Below are 17,991 nucleotides of genomic sequence, written 5' to 3' on the forward strand. Positions count from 1 at the left end.
TCACTAAAATCAATGGGTGCATAGAACACGGTGTTCAAATTCACTCTGCCTGCATAATGCTTTAGACATTGATTGGCAAATCATCATCTAAAACATCAAATCCTTAAAAAGACAAATGGCTGCTGCAAGGGAGAAAACCACCAAGCGGGAAGCGAGGTCACGGCCCCCTGGAGTTCTGCTGATGTCAGACAGACGTCCCCTGGTCTGATAACACAATATTAATAAATACATTGAATGCAGTCAGATGAGACGCTCTTCGCTGCTTTTCACTGTGATCTCAAACAACTTCCTGAAAGGGAAAATGAATATTCCTCGGAGATTCCTAATTGGAGAGAACCACATTGAGTTTGGCGCTCAGGTAGCACCCGCCGGCGGGAATTGCACCTCCAGAGCCCCCACCGCAGCGCCTGCAGTCTACCTCTTCCACACCTGTTTAGATACAGATCACCGGGCCACACACAGACGCACAGGGCCAGCCGTACTCAACGGAGCCGTCGCCAGGGAGAGAAGCTTCAAAGCGTCCGTTCTCTCAGCGCCTGTCAGAGCGGCAGCCTGCAGAGTAATTATTAGAGGCAGAGCTCAGGAGAAAGCTTTCAGCCCGCTCGCTGCACTGATGAAAGTGGAGCTGCGTGGAGTGGGGAAGGCAGATGTGCCGCGATGAAAAAGAGCGCCGCAAATCCACCATCTGAGCTCTGCCGAGCCCACGACGCCTGGAAAGTTCTGCCGCACTTCACTCTGGAACATTTGGTCGCCTTAAATTAGAAGCTAAAGATTACAGCAGATTAACCCCTTCACTCCTCACCTTTCAATTTTTTCTTCATTTTTCATCTACAAAGCCGTATGGGGGATTGTTGTGTTTTTTTTGTACTTTCTAGTGTCACCGCTCATTGTACCATAAAATGTGAAGCACAAAAGGAGAAAAAAAAATTATAAATGAGATGAAATTAAAGGGGTAGTTCAGCAAAAAAAATAATAATTCTTTCAAATCAACTGGTGCTAGAAAGTGACAGAGATTTGTAATTTACTTCTAATAAAATTCTCAGTATTTCAGTGAGTAATCTGCACCTGTGTTTTATTCCTGTGCAGCAGAGAATATTTTTTTCTTTCAAATCAACTGGTTTCAGAAAGTAATACTGATTTATTATTTACTTCTTTTAAAAAATTTCAAGTCTTCCAGTACTTATCAGCTGCTGTATGTCCGGCAGGAAGCGGTGTAATATTTGCAGTCTGACACAGTGCTCTCTGCTGCCCCCTCTGTCCATGTCAGGAACTGTCCAGAGTAGTAGAAAATCCCCATAGAAATCTGTAGACTGGAAAGAATACCACTTCCTGCAGGACATACAGCAGCTGATAAGTACTGGAAGACTAGAGATTTTTTTAATAGAAGTAATTTACAAATCTCTAGCACTTTCTTTGTGGTACAAGTTGATTTGAAAGGGGTTTGTATTTATGAAGTGCCAGGATTATGGTGAAAATATAATCTGTATAATAAAAGGGACAGAACGACTTTACAGGTTACATTTTACCACTTTAAAAATGTAAAAAACAATTCTTAAAAAAATATCCTTAAAAAACTTTATACTTTCCTGTAAACAGGGCTGCATGAGGACTCTGTTTTGCAACGTGGCATATAGTTTTATTGGCTTTATTCCTAGCATAGAATTTAACAAAAAACTGCAATTTTGGCTTTTTTCCTCTACTTTCTAGATGGCTTCAGGCTGCCATGACAACAGATCGGCTTCCCGCAAGAGATCTGACCCATTTACCACCAACAATGTACGGCCATACTCTATAAGTGCAAATGTCAGCAGCATTTAAATTGTTAAACAACCAACATGAGCGTGATCACTGATGTAGGTCATAACCAGCCGGCACCCGCAGTGTATGGAGTGGGCTCACCTCCTAGCCTGCTTCATACTCCCCCTTCACGTCATTGACTTAAATATAAATATAAAGATTATTAAAGGGGTTATCCAGTGTTAGAAAACCACGGTCACTTTCTTCCAGAGACAGCACAGCTCTCCAGTTTGGGTGCAGGTTTTGCAACTTGGTTCCATTGAAGTGAATGGAGCTTAATTGCAAACCGCACCTGACCTGGAGACAAGAGCAGTGCTGTCTCTGGAAGAAAGTGGCCATGGTTTTCTAACGTTAGATAACCCCTTTAAAGGGAACCTGTCACTACGTTTTGGGACACTAAGCCACTAGAAGGTCTTTAAACAACCAATATGAAGTCTGTCTGTCGGTGCAATATTACAGCTTGTAACATCCAATTCACCTGAGCAGAGTCCTGGATCGTAGCCAGCAGCATAGTCACTGCGCCTATATGATGCTGCGAGACAGCTCTGCATCAGGAGGGAACTTTTTAAAGGGTATGTTCACACTGAGCAAATGTGGCGGAATCCCGCCTGCCTCCGTGTCAAGCGTCTCTATGGGAGAAAATTGACATTCTGTGGAATTCCACCACATTTGTTCAGTGTGAACATGCTGTAATGTTGATTTATGCTTTAAGGTTCTTACCTTACTATGGACTGATCTGAAATGTCCAGTAGGCAGGGTCTTCTGGGTAGGTGAACAGAATCTACTTGGCTTCTCCTGTCTTCTGATTGGACACTAGAGCCGTCAGTCATGTCCTGGATGCTGCAAAGACAACTGAGGCTGGCCGTCCTGGTTAGGCTTTTAGTGTCTAACCAGGAGACAGGAGGGGCCAGGTAACATCTGTTCCCCTAACCTGAAGCGTTCATCACTTGCTGCAGCAGTGACCGGGACTTTATACAGTGGTTTTTTCACTTATACGTGAACGAGCACACCAGCAGGTATCCCTGCACTCCCCTCCTGGACCTCTGTATATTATCAGGACCGCTGACAGACTCCCTTTAACCTGCATATATTCTATATTCCTTGTGCACAGAATCTGTAGACAAGGAGTCTTTGTCAGAGGTGTAACATGAAGCCGGAGGGCCCCAGCGCAAAGTCCGTCACAGGGCCCCTCAACTATAATGCTTCATTTATAGTATTGGCCCCCTTATAGGAGGGAGAGAGACTATATGGGGCCCCCTCAGGCTCCTGGGTCCAAGTACACATCATGTGCACCTCCTATAGCTACACTCCTGGGCTTTGTATGGGAAATTATTCTACTATAGATGGGAAACTGAGGCAACATGGTACATGTATGCGAGGACCCCACAGACGTCTATGTGATCCAGACTGGAAGCCTTTGGTGATCTAATCTCGGCTCAGTAGGACAGTCCCGTCCCTAATACAGAGAACAACAAGTATATACATTGTAAGGAAGTTTCCAAAATCTCTTAACGGTTATCATAAAGGAGTATTCAGCTCAAGCATAACTTTTTATACATTGCTGCCCATGGTGACACCAACAATTCCTTCCATACTTGTTATCTATTCAGTCTCCTTCCCCCAGTTCTGAGCTGCTGCTTTCTGCTGAAGACACAAAATACTGTGTGTGAGCCTCTCTCTCCATCTCCTCCTCCCTTCCTTCTGAGATGGCTGATGTAAAAAAAAAAAAAAAAGTCCTTGGCAGGCTGTATCTGTAACTTTGTAGCCTCTTTGTAATGCAGGGGGTTAATCAGAAGTCAAGTTGCTTATGAGCTCACTGTGAATAATTCTTTCAGCATAAGGGTCAGTTCACACTGAGGAATCAGTGCCAAATTAGTGAGGAATGTTATGTGTGGAAAGTGTTCTTGCGGAATACCCAAGGAAAGTGTTCTGCCCCGAATAACCTCTGGCAGAATTCCACATGGAATCTGCGCAAATTCTGCATGCACTCCACTTTCCGTGCAGAAATGTCGGAGGAGACATAGACAAATGGCTGTCTTCTAAAAAAAATTTTCTAATGTCGTGCGTAATTTCCGCACAAAAAAAAGATTCTGAGTGGAAAATCTCTGCTTAATTCGATTCAATGGGATTCCGCCTGCAGAATCCGCAAGAATTGACATGTCAATTCTTCTGGCGGAAAGCAGATCCGCTGCGGAAAATTCAGCACGGAAATTCCACTGTGTGAACTGAAGAGCGCAAAATCTATTAAACTCAATGGAATTTAGCTCTGCACTATATTTTAAGCAGAATATTCAGCACGAATTCTGCGCCGATTCCTCAGTATGAACTGACCCTTACAAAGTTTGTCTCGGAAGGGTGGGGGGGGTATAGAGGGAGAGCAGCTCTCAGAGTTTTTTGTGTCTTTAGCATAAAGCAGCAGCTCGGAACTGGGGGAAGGAGACTAAATAGATAATAATAAGTACAGAAGGAATTGTTAGTCTCCCCATGGGACATATAAAAAGTTTAAGTGGAATACCCCTTTAATATAAAAATAAAAATGTGTTTATTGCCATGAAAGTGAGCAGCAGCCTGTACAGGTACCAGTAAGACCGCAGTGTCACCGTGTAGGCGATTCACACATTCACAAGTTTGTACTGAACAGGCAGAACAGTAATTCACATCCTGTAAATCTTCTCACACGGAAACCTTTGTCCCTTCCAACAGATTTTTCCGCTGCATCGGGTTTATAAGCAAATTTTTGGTATCATTCTGAGAGTTAGAAAACAACCCACAGATGACAAAGTGCCCGCGCGGGTTCAGCTGCTAAAAGGGATTTTCCAGTTTTAAGTAACTTGACGCAACTTTTCATTATACATTGTACACGCTCTATCCTTATAAAACTGGAAAAGTCGGCTCTTCCAGAATGGTCAATGACCATCAGCAACGCATAGTCGACCCTGAACTCAGCCCCCTAGTGGTCACCTTGCTAACTTCATGCAATGCATAAAGCATACAGTATATAGCGACTTCACAGGCAGGTACTAGTTAGGACTACACAACTTTGGGAGGTTGCCTCCCCCAGGTAAACCATATGACTCCTGTGTATGACTCCATATGACTCCTGATCCAGATCGGTGATCAGACTGGATGAACATTCACACAATTATTAATGTTATTTTGTTCTAAGAAATCATCAAAGCCTCTCAGCTCTTACAGTAAAGAACCAGCCCCTGCGGCGTCGATTCTATAGTTTCACAGCTCTTACAGTAAAGAACCAGTCTTTTTTACAGTGTCTACAGTCTTACAGTAAAGAATTAACTCTTGTGGTGTCTATTCTACAGGGTCACAGCTCTTACAGTAAAGAATTGGCTCTTGTGGTATCAATTCTAAAGTATCATAACTGTTACAGTAAAGAACCAGCTCCTGTGTTGTGCATTCTACAGTATTATAAATGTTACAGTAAAGAACCAGCTCTTGATATGTCTGCAATATGAGCCGTGAACCTGTGGCATGGCCGTCTTTTGGGGCTGGTTCTTGCAGCTCCAATTGGATGTCTAGATAACAGATTCACAGCTCTTACTGTAAAGAACTAGCCCCTGAGGTATCTACTGTAGGAGCCATTAGTCTGTGGAAAATAGAACCAGATCCATAGATTTACTGCTCCTATAGTAAAGAACCAGCTCCTTGTCTATCTAGTCCACAAAATCACAATCGTCTACAGGAAGAGCGGTGAACCTGAAACATCTCAGAAGCTGGTTCTTTTCTGTAAAAGCTGTAAGCATGTCCATAGAACCAGCTCTTAAGGAGACTATACCAAAGAGCTCTTACTATAAAGAATCCGCACTGCACCTGAGGTGATTATTCTTTAGATTCACATTTCGATTGCTCTTTTATTCTTTGTTCATATGTCAGCTCCTCCATGCCCCTTGCGACTAAAGTGACGTCTAACTTACACAAGGCCCCGCTTCCCCACCACCACTCTTCGTGGAAGCACATGATGTACAGACGGATGTAAACTTCGGCAGATTTACTTTTTTACAGCCAGCAGAGACTTTATAGCACTGAGGACAGATATGTAGCCTCTTATTCTTCTTGGTAAATTCATCACCGTGTCCCTGACAGCTTACATGTGTCACTGAGGGATGCGCTAACCTCATTCTCCATGTTGCAGCCTGTATGCTGTACATGTGGCACCTCCCACTGAGGAAACATTCATCACACTGACGGGACACAGAGCGGAACCTACATCCACAGCTGTGATCATCAGCACCTGGCTGTACTGAGAGGAGGAGAAGGGGGACGTATACAGGCCCCCACCATAAACGGGACAGCAACAACACCACCCTCCCACAGGAGACAACCGATGTATTACCAACACAGCAGACTGCATTATGATGGGAGGGAAATGGGGCTATCCCAGGGGGACCATAGATTGTTATGGATGCAGAATACCAGTTCTGGAAGGAGCTCTAGCTCATCCAGAGCCTCCTGGTTCATACATGTAAAGTTTACGTTGTAGAGCTTCCAAAATGACTGGCAGAGGAGAAGGTCTAGAGAGAACTCTATGAACATGTATGAACCAGGAGGCTCAGGATGACCTAGAGTTCTTTCCAAACCTTCTGCTCCTTCACAGTCATTCTGGAAGCTATGCAACTCACACTTTACATGTATGAACCAGGAGGCTCAGGATGAGCCAATGTGTGATTTGTAGAGCTTTCATGACTGAAAGAGCGGAAGGTTTGGAAAGATCTATAGCTCATCCTGAGCCTCCTGGTTGATACATGTACAGTGCGAGTTGTAGAGCTTCCAGGATGGCTGTAGCAGAGCAGGTGGTTTGCACGGGCAGAAATGAGATGTTTACGATGCAGAGATAAGGAATGATATGGGAGAAGAGCCGCTAGATGAACAGATGTCTTTTATACTGTCAGGAAATGTAGGGATTTAGCAAAACAAAAGCAAAGTAGAAAGACAGCAAGAAGCAGAATGTGTCAGTCACCGCCCTGACGGTGCTCAACTTGTGATCCTCTGGTAGCTGCTCAGAGAGTCAACAACAGCTGGGGATCCAAGGGTAACGTGCTCTTCATACACTGAACTGGAAGGAATTATAATCTGAGGACAGGTCTACAGAATGATCAGCGCACTGACCTATATTCACACACAGAGCTGTCAGCTCCATCCTGCTGCCCAGGGCGCCAGGTGAACAACACACTCACATCAATATATACAGGAATATACTAGGGATGGTTCACACCAGGGTAGAATAAACCGACGGAACCCTCGATACAGGTGTGAACAATGGCGGACTCACATCACTGCTGGTTTTTCCACCATAGGAAAAGAACAATAGAGACAACAGTAGTGCAGGACCTAGAGACTTATAGTACTATTACACCAAGCGATTTTTTGACGACTAACGATAAACGATCTCAAATGACCCAAAATCGTCCGCCCAATTACACGGAACGATAATTGTTACTCATGATCGTTCTTGCGTACGTTTTGTCGTCGCTATTGCGTACGTTTCAGCTACGAATTATTACACCAAAAGATGTGCAAACGATTTGTGAACGATCAAACAATAAAAATAGGTCCAAATTCTATCACATGACCAACAATTTCTCTTTGGTCGTTTAATCATTGTGTTATTACACGAAACGATTATCGTTTAAACCCGAAGGACCTAGCGATTTTTCAAACGATAATCGATCCCGTGTAATGCGGCCCTTGCCAATTAACTTTAAAGGGGCCTCTTAGGTTTTCATTTTCATAATATTTTATTTCACGAAACAAAACTTGCAGAGCAACAGAGGCAGAAAGGTAGATGTGAGCCCACCCTCAGGCTTCATGTACACCCCAGCTGGTGATGCCTAGGTCAGGTCTAAAATCATAGAAAAACTGAACAAAACATGACAAACCTAAAAAAAATCAGGTCCATGGGTGCTGTCAGTGTCAGTCATGTATCTGACCTGGCGCCAATTATCTTTACTATATAATTTTTCTGCTTCTATAGGAATAAAGCTTAAAGTGGGGTATGTGATCATGGGGGTCTGACAGCTGGGACTCTCATAATCATGAGAACAGGGGTCTCTTTCCCCTCCTATGAGAATGCATGTGTGCCACTACTGCCTTCATTCACTACGGGGTGGTGCCATATTCTTCTATCCCAGTCAGTCCCATAGGGAAGGATAAGAGTGGTGGCTTGTTTACTTGCCTGCCTTTCAAATCACATAGGTGGGGATCCCGGTGGCCAGAACCCCATCGATAAGATACCTAAAGCGTAACTGTCATTTCAGGGCCATTTTTCTGAAAACATTAAATATCAACAGTACAAGCGATTTTAAGAAACTCTGTAATAATGTACTAAAAAAGTTTCCTTCTGTACAGAAAAAGCAATCTCCCAGCCTCCCCCCTCACATCAGATGAAGCAGGATTTCTGTCTCCATTATGTGGCTATGGAGAGGGGAGGGGCTGTTAGGAGTGACTGAGCACGGAGCAGTCCTGCACAGCACAACACCCTGCAATCTTCTCTCAGTAAGTTCATAGATAAGCACTGACCTTTCTGACACCTGAATTTAGCGTTTTAGCTGCCCAGAGAGTCTACAAACAGCTGACCTTCATGTCACCTCTTCCTGCTCCCTCATCTCCCTCAGCCCCTCCCCCCTTCATAGGCTTACAATGGAGAGAGCAGAGCCCGTCTTCACTGGCTTCTCTGTAATGAAGACGTGTTTGCCTGATAATGCACAGATAAGAAGTCAGGGGGGGAGGCTGGGAGATTGCTTCTTGAGTACAGAAGGAGGCTTTTTTGGCTGATGAAACCTATTACAGAGTTTCTTAAAATCGCTTATAGTACTGATTTCTGCAATAAAAAAAAAAACATGACAGTTACGCTTTAAAACTACTTTGTATCCACCAACTCACCCCTCCAAAGGCTAGTACCATCTGTTTGAGGAGAGTAAATCCTTAAAATGTGCCCGGTGCCTTGGTTAGAGCAAAAAATTATCTTTTAATCCGCAGCGCTGTGTCATACTGGCTTGGCCTAGAGTGTCTGTGCCCCAGGTCTGCTACGCCTCTCCTTCCTTCCTCCCCGCCCTCCTTATCATTACGAACACCCCCAGGCAGGATTTTGTCCTATTCAGCGCTCGTCTCAACTTTACCTGTATCATACAGAGGTGTTGCAGACCTGGGGCAAAGACACACCAGTATGACAGCGCTGTAGATTAAAAGATCATTTTTTGCTCCAACTAAGGCACCAGGCAAGACACGACTGGTAAGGATTTTCTCTCATCAAACAGATGGTAAGAGCGGTTTGGTGGATACAGTGTTGCTCTAAGTTAGAACTCTGTGATGACCCCTTTAATGTTTGTACCATGTGACTTCTGCAGCTGAGACCCCTGTGATTGGCTACTCTCAGGGGGTCCTGCATGTTACTAGAACCTGCAATGATACGATTCCTTCTCTATAGGATCCCCAGCATACTGGAAAAGCTTCTGTACAGATTGCTCTTTGGCAGTGTAACACATGGAAAGTAAATAGTGACAGGTAGAGGGCACAGGAAGGAAGACGGGTCACAGTCATGTGGTGTCCCCTCTACTTCCTGTAGTCCTCGGATATCACTACATCAGTGCATAAAGGAATAAGGCCAAATATCCCTGGGATAGATGAAGCTTGTGGCAGGAACATGTCAGCTATCCCGACAGATGATAGACCTGAGGACAGAGGGTCTGCGGATGGTCACAACGTGACAAATGGATGAAATTTAGCGGGATCCACCGACAATCTGATGGGGACCTTATTACTGGAAGATCACAGTCACAAGAGAATTTGGCTACAAACTAATGTTTCATTGGTAAAAAAAATATCTATTGGTTGTACAATATAACAGCGTGTCCTGCAGTACACATACAGTGCAGAAAACAGACGCCTGTGTGCATCCGCTGTGATCCGTTTTTCCATTGAATACAGTCATAAAAAAAAGGATCCTTTTTTTTAACGGAACACAAAAACGTAGTGTGAACCCTGCCTTACCATAAAAAAAGAAGAGACATGAAACTCAACTATTGATCATATCCGGGTGAAGGCAAAGAGTTCTCTACAAGCGTCTGTACAATCATTCAGTCTATTGCAAAAACACTACTGTCTGGCGACTACTTACCAGGATTATGTCAGAAAAAGGGGAGGGACACCAAAGCATATGTCCATCTTTGAAGATGCATAAAATGCATTGTACTGACCCTGAGCTACATCCTGTATTATACTCCAGAGCTGCACTCACTATTCTACTGGTGGGGTCACTGTGTACATACATTACATTACTTATCCTGTACTGATCCTGAGTTACATCCTGTATTATACTGCAGAGCTGCACTCACTATTCTGCTGGTGCGGTCACTGTGTACATACATTACTTATCCTGTACTGATCCTAATATCGGATAAGTAATGTAATGTATGTACACAGTGACCCCACCAGCAGAATAGTGAGTGCAGCTCTGGAGTATAATACAGGATGTAACTCAGGATCAGTACAGGATAAGTAATGTATGTACACAGTGACCCCACCAGCAGAATAGTGAGTGCAGCTCTGGAGTATAATACAGGATGTAACTCAGGATCAGTACAGGATAAGTAATGTAATGTATGTACACAGTGACCCCACCAGCAGAATAGTGAGTGCTGCTCTGGAGTATAATACAGGATGTAACTCAGGATCAGTACAGGATAAGTAATATAATGTATGTACACAGTGACCCCACCAGCAGAATAGTGAGTGCAGCTCTGGAGTATAATACAGGATGTAACTCAGGATCAGTACAGGATAAGTAATGTATGTACACAGTGACCCCACCAGCAGAATAGTGAGTGCAGCTCTGGAGTATAATACAGGATGTAACTCAGGATCAGTACAGGATAAGTAATGTAATGTATGTACACAGTGACCCCACCAGCAGAATAGTGAGTGCTGCTCTGGAGTATAATACAGGATGTAACTCAGGATCAGTACAGGATAAGTAATGTAATGTATGTACACAGTGACCCCACCAGCAGAATAGTGAGTGCAGCTCTGGTCTTAGATTGATCATCAACATTTTTCTCACAGCCCATAGACCCGGCGGTGTATTAATCAGCTTGCAGGTAATTGGCCCTGGAGGGTGTGATTCTGTGGTGAACACGTTAGATGGTAAACTTGGATAAGTAGTAATGTGAAAAAATAAACATTTCATTATAGGGTATTGCATAAGGTGCTGGTTTCGTGTTAATGGGGAATGATAATAAGTCACATGGGTGAGATTACACAAAAGGTATATAGAAATATACATGTAGGGCAGCCAAAGACATGCAGGAGTTAATTTCTTCTATCTGGCACCATACAAGTCATTAAACCGGTTGGGCCGTCTATAGTTCTAGCTGAAAGGACAGAGAAGGAGCAATTTACTTGCTGCTCACATTAAATCCCTCACTTATTGGGTACGGATGTAATCCAACAACACGACCACGGCGGCGAGTCTAAGAAAGCGCTTACCAGATTTATTATATTAAAGAGCTTTCAGCATCTAAACATAAGAAATGAGAAAAAACAACAAGGAAATAATTTGCAAAGAAAAGAGGTCATACAGCAAAGATCAGTAATGTAAGTACGCGGTGACCCCACCAGCAGAATAGTGAGTGCAGCTCTGGAGTAAAATACAGGATGTAACTCAGGATCAGTACAGGATAAGTAATGTATGTACACAGTGACCCCACCAGCAGAATAGTGAGTGCAGCTCTGGAGTATAATACAGGATGTAACTCAGGATCAGTTTGATAACAAGCACCTATGAAAAGTACAGAGAAGGAAGGCCACATAGTGTAGATTCCTATGGGACTCCTATCTATTGGTTCTTTGAACACAGCCCCCCTCCCCACTATGGTACCAAGAGGAGTAGGTACATGTTCACCTGCCTCTCTGTCTCCTTCTCATCCTTTGTAGGTGTGAGGAGTCCCTGTGGTCTCGGGTTCCCTCCCCCCTCATTTCCTATAGTTGTGGATGTATGAGGCCATGTATAAGTTTCCGCTGGTGCGGAGTCAGTCGGTGTTGGCCTACATTATCATTATCGGTTTCCATTACCCAAAAGCAGAAGAGAAAAAGGCTGAATGTAGGAAGCAGTAACTTCCCAATAAAACAAGTCCCAAGCGTATGAAGGCTGGTGAGCTGGCTGGCAGCGGCACAGAATGTGTGTAAACACAGATTGCTTTGGTATCGGCTTACAGAGGCATGATGTGAGGGAGCTGCCATTCGCACCATGCCGTCTAATACGTCTATTACATTCACATCTACTAATAGACCCTGATGACACACGTGTAGAATCAAACAGGTCAAAGACGGAAAACTGCTAAATCACTAAAAAGTAAAAATACATTGTTGACACCAGCAGAACCAATCCAATGCTATGTTTTATGGAGACAAAGCTTTGTATGTGAAGTAAGCAGGTAACCCCATACACCAGGGGAAGGGAACCTTGGCTCTCCAGCTGTGGCAAAACTACAACTCCCATCATGCCTGGAGAGCTTTAGCTTTTGCTGTCCAGGCATGATGGGAGTTGTAGTTGTCACAGCTGGAGAGCCAAGGTTCCCTCCCCTTGCCATAGACGTCACTACCAGGGCAGCAGGCACAGCAGCAGCTAAAGGGTAGAGACGCCTATGGAAAACTATGGAGCACAATGGTTCCCCACGCTGTGTGTATATCATTCCTTGTTATGACATCAGTCCTGCATGTGAGATCACTAGGTTTTTACTATACTGTTTTGTCATAGCAAATTATGGTGATAATGGAGGCAGTGATACGCAAAACTATGTCTATACTATGCCTAGGATATCCCTGCATCCATTAAAGGGGTAGTTCACTACAAAAAAAATTCAATCAAATCAACTGGTCCCTGGAGGTGCCAGAGATTTGTAATTTACTTCTAATAAAAAAATCTCAAGTCTTCCAGTACTTACCAAACGCTGTATGTCCTACAGGAAGTGTTTTTTTTTTCTTTTTTTGCTCTCTGCTGCCCCCACTTCCTGCAGACATTTACAGCTGATAAGTACTGGAAGACTTCAGATTTGTTAATAGAAGTAAATTACCAATCTCTGGCACTTGTAGGGACACTTGTAGGGACACTCTGACAGTTGATGTGCTAGAAAAAAAAAATGATTATGAACAACCCCTTTATGTCTATACTGTTTGTGACATCACTATTCCTTTGATGTAACAAGCATTATCCCAGTACTTGGACATTGCTGTATACACTATCCCACTGTATAATGGAGAAAAATTAATTATGTTCGGAATGATACACCAAACATTATTGGTGTGTCACCTTCCCGGTGTGATGGGTTTCTGCCACCCCCTGGCTGCAGCTTTCCAATCCCCATAGAGAACACAGAAAGGATCAGGAGGGGTCTGACCACTGGGACCCTCACCAGTCATGAGAAAGGGGGGTCCCTTGTCTTCTAAGTGAATTAAACAGCATGCATGCATAGCCAGCACTGCATTCGCTCACTACGGGACTTATGAAGACAGCAGAGTCCAATGGAAAGTGAGTGGAGCAGTGGTTGAACCTACATGCTGCCGTTCCCTTAACTTTGGGAACTAGGCACTCCCATTCTCATGACTGGTGGAAGCCATACCAGGACGACTCCCATGATCAGACACTAGACATAAGCAAACATGCCGATATATGGGGTTTTACATGAGCCCGAACAATCGCCATTTGAATCCCGCTGCCTGGAGAAGATGGATGCAGCCCGAGGACCACATCCCCCTTATCTAAGCAGAAGAATTAAATGACTATTGTTGGCGTGAAGCAAAATTTTCAGCAGGATTGCCTTATTACTTGTCCTGCAGATAGGTGATATGTTCTAAGCTCAGAACAAATCCTTTATAAAAAGTAGTGGCTCTAAGTGTACGATTTCATTTAGAGAAACCAGTCACCTCTTATGTTCTCTGAACTACGCGTTATTGGGACGGTCCATAGCGCCTTCATTAAGAGTATATCCCCTATACCCGGATATAATAAATCAGGGCCAACAGAGTGGGGAAAACCAACGGGGACTTTCCCAACGACTTGGGGTTCAGGCAGCAAGAAAGTGACGGTGGGTTTTCTTAAAAATACATGCACACACACACACCACAGTATATAACTCCAGGAGACAGTCTGACTAATACAGGTTTTCTAGGATGAAAACAAAAAAAACACGGCCGCTTTCTTCTAAAATCAGCGATCCACATGACTACAGGTCACATGTTGCAGCTCAACTCCATTGATGTGATCAGGTCTGAGCTGCAACATCACACACAACCCGGGGGAATGGTTCACTATTTGGAAGAAAATTAATGTTTTTCTACTTTTCCACAACCCGTATAAGTGACCAGACAATGCAACTTTCCACAGACGACATCAGAAAAAAAAAACCCAAAAAGTTTGGCTCCAGTAACACACTTCTAGGTTACTGTCGGTATCATATTTTATATAAAAAGACACAGTGACAGAGCATAGATATGTGGTGTTGGTGCTTGTTGTCATGCCTAGTAATAGAGGATGTACAAAGCTGGTAATTACAGACTATATATGACAAGAATATCCATATTACACGGATAGGAAGCTGTAGAGGACTCCGGGCATGCGGCCATTCCCCGTCTGACCCATTACACAGACCCCCGGCAGGCAGTAAACCTCCCCCCGCTGCCCAAAGAGCACAGTGCAAGAAAGTTTCCCAGTGTTTCCATGGGATTACACTGGCGATAGTGGTGCCTTGTTGCTATGGAAACAAAAATACCTAAATTAGCATCCTCAGTAGGAGAGTTATTTCCCCGTGATCTCCTCAAGGGAAACCACAGAAAGGCCAAGGCGGCACAGCTGGACGCTCCTCGTAACAAGGCACCAGAGAGGACTATAAATAGGCTCCATCCCCTATGTACAGTGCTGCCCAAACAGTGGCCACACTACAACACCCACTATGCCCCGATAGCTGAATGCTGGGAGTTGTAGTGTTGTAACAGCTGGAGAGGACACTGTGCTAGTGCTAGTGTGCAGGTGCCGCTCCGGTACATACACAGAACACATACAAGGCATGAATGCGTACATCCAGGACTTACCTGCTCCCACTGTTCTCGGCAACTTCCATCTCGCTGCTTTGCTTCGAATAACCCCAACTTTTTGGTCTGAGGCCATGCCGCCTTGGAGAGGCGCTGGGTGTGGAGGTGTTAGACAGGGCGCTGTCCTCATCGCTGGACGGAGTGATCTCTATAGACGGGAGCTGCAGGTATTCCAAATTTCCCGAAGAATCCAAAGTCTCTGCGTTCTCCCGATTTCTTGCCGACTTCGATCGCCTCATTCTGAAGCGCCTGCGTCGTTGGTTGGGGGTGTTCCCGTTGCTGGTGACTGAGGTGTTGCTGTCACTTAGATGAGGGACCTGCAGTTCTGGAACCTGAAGGGTCTCGTGTAATTCGGCAGCCAGCATTGTGAAGCTTCTAGCCGAGCAGACCCAGCACGGGAGAAGAACCAATCACACAAGTTTCCGGGTAACACTACTATAAGAGTGACAGGAAGCGTCTTATCACAGCTGCAAGCTTCCTCAGATCGCTCCTCTCAACTGGCTGTAAGCGTGTTTTCATGTAGCTCAGCTATAATCGACCCCTCAGGAGATCCTGCAGGCGAGAGGAGAGACGTAAGAAAAAGGTTCGAGTCCATGCACATAGCTGAAGAGACAAGGAGGAGAGCCGGAGATACAGATATTATAGGCATACAGAATTGGTGACAGTAATGGGGAAGGAGGGGAGTAGTTGGTGTCTCTGAGGAACAGATACCAAATGCAGAAGCAGCAGTAGAAGCAGCTGCCGGTGTAACCCAAGCCCCTGTGTAGCAAGACGCTGTGACACAGGAAAGCCGGCCGCAGAATAGATGTAACTTAGGTAAGCAGTAACTTTACACACCTGTCTATTGTCCAGGAGCACTCAGACCATAACCAGGGAGCAGGTAGCAACGCTCCCCGCACCAAAGAACAAATCCAGAGGAGACACCCGGAGAGGAGGGGAACCAACACGGGATTACAGACAAATCCGGCATCTATCTTCCTGCTCTTTACCTGACTGGTGGCAGCACCTCAGCGTCAAATATCATCACTCCACGGGGGAGCCGAGACAGCCGTACAGAGGACGACGGAACGGGGACTCCCCCTAGTGAGGGGCTGGGGGGCTGCACACAGCTCCATGGAGATCACTGCACACAAGGACGCGTAGGTACGCCTCTTCTTGTTAACTTTCCTCTAGGGCTATGTTCACACATGTAGGAGTGTCATTGCAGTAAGGCAATGTATGAACACAGCCTAAAGGTCTCCCCCATTATTGACACTGATTCATCTCATCCATTACATAGTAGCTCAGCTTCTAGAGTCAACATCTATAGACGCACATGGTGATTTAGTGTAGATTTACTTAGAAGCCAGATGTGTATATGTATACAGACAGAGACAGGTGTATTTTATATGTATTTAGGGGCCAGACACACTGCTCTTTTTATTTCAGCTTTGAATAGTACAAGGACATATTCCTACTCCTATCATGTGGGGATAGTGTTAGCTGACTCAGTCATCAATTGCCTTGTGTTTCAGCCACACCTAGAGGTGGAATACATTACAACTAGGTGTACTGGCACCCTAGGGCTGTGTTCACATTTACCTTGTGCAATGCACGTCCAATTACCCCGCAGTAAAACACGTGTCTTAATGTAAACGGTCATAGCTTTGCATTTGAGGCACAATATTCAGGATGTACATGTTCTAGTCAACTTGTTTCAATGCATGCATTGCAAAACTGGGGCCATTCACCACAGAATAGATACGGTTTGGCCCTGTGGCACATGATCACTGTGTGTGAACTCCGCCTAAGGTCACGCTGAGAATTGCTGCGGTTTTTGCCGTGATTCTGGAAAGCTGCAGCAAAAAAGCGCAACAGGTTTGGGCCTTATTCACACTAGTACAGAACAAATAAAAATGCATAACACGGACCTGCTTAACATTTGTTACTTTTTAGTTCAGTTTTTGTTTCAAGCTGTCCATTTTTATCTATTTAAATGATGAAATACGAATGTTAAAAAAAAATAATAATAATAAAAAAAAAAATCTCAATTTATTGTTCTAAAATGGTACCAGTATGGACTCTATAGAACATGCTATTTAAAAAAAAAAAAACACACACACACCTGTATAGTGTGAACAAAGGGAACATGCAAGGTCACTTTTTTAAATGAAAAAAAAAAAAAGTTAAAAAAATAACACAAATCCAAAATAAGTAGGTAAAAGTAAATGAGGCCTAAACATTCAGGTAATAAATGCTAATGACGCTGTGATGGGTGACAGGGATGATGAGAGCTATGACAATCTATGCAAGGCACTGGCGGATATGATGGTGCTGTATAAGCAATAGGAAATAAATTATGAATATAAAATCAAATGGGAAAAAAAAACATAAAAAAAAACAAGCATAAAAACGATATACCTAGCGTACATGGAGTGTATTCCTTCAGCTGCTGCGGCGGCGGTGGCTCTGATGTAGTGCCGGCGCTGTGCCGCTCCTCCCCAGTTCTATCCTGACATTTTTTTCATCTCCATCCATCAGAATGGGTTTTTTTTATTTCTGTTGTGCCGCTGAACACACGGCCGCCTTTCATCTGAAACATTATCCATGAATCTCCCTGCTCAGGCACAGGAGAAATAAATCTTTCTCAAAATTAATGAAGTTGTCTTAAAGCTGCAGGACCTTATTTTTCTTATATATCTTGAGAACATAAGAGGCAGGGGTCCAGATGTAATGCTGTGAGGGTGTATGCATGGGCTGTGGGATATCGGCAGCTCACTCACCTCTGTAGGTCTCCTCTCTATACAGGTGCTTCATAACCTGTAACTTTCTCCGGACGATCCCTGGAGCGGAGCCCACCATTCAGGCACTTACATTCCAGGGCTGAGCAAGAAGAAGAAAAAAAAAAAAAAAAAAAATCATTCATTAGTGCTGGAATTTAAAAAAGAAACAAGAAGAAAGCGGTCTCCATAGAAACACCTTATTGTGAGTAACCTGGGCCAGCGGGATCACTAAGGAGCGCAGCTCCCGGGGTCTATTATGGAGCAGACTGTGTGGAGTATACAGGAGGACAGCGGAGATCCCCTTTATGGTGGTGATCAACAACCAGCTCCCCAG

At 44.3% G+C, this 17,991-nt stretch overlaps 1 protein-coding gene across 2 annotated transcripts in view; it reads right to left on the reverse strand.

Moving 5' to 3' along the window:
- Positions 1-17,751, reverse strand: part of GRAMD1B (GRAM domain containing 1B) — a 159,786-nt gene extending 142,035 nt beyond the window's left edge. The window contains exons 1-2 of one of the 2 annotated variants that reach the window (XM_069948857.1): positions 17,658-17,751; positions 14,896-15,447 (exon numbers count right to left, since the gene is read on the reverse strand). In XM_069948857.1, coding sequence (XP_069804958.1) covers positions 14,896-15,260 — 365 coding nt within the window. In that variant the 5' untranslated portion in view covers positions 15,261-15,447; positions 17,658-17,751. Of the gene's footprint in view, positions 1-14,895; positions 15,448-15,732; positions 15,792-17,657 lie in introns of those variants that run through there. The other variant, XM_069948858.1, reaches the window with a different exon arrangement.
- Positions 17,752-17,991: the final 240 nt, after the last annotated feature.

This window comes from Dendropsophus ebraccatus, chromosome 12 (assembly GCF_027789765.1).
Source record: "Dendropsophus ebraccatus isolate aDenEbr1 chromosome 12, aDenEbr1.pat, whole genome shotgun sequence".
NCBI lineage: Eukaryota > Metazoa > Chordata > Amphibia > Anura > Hylidae > Dendropsophus > Dendropsophus ebraccatus.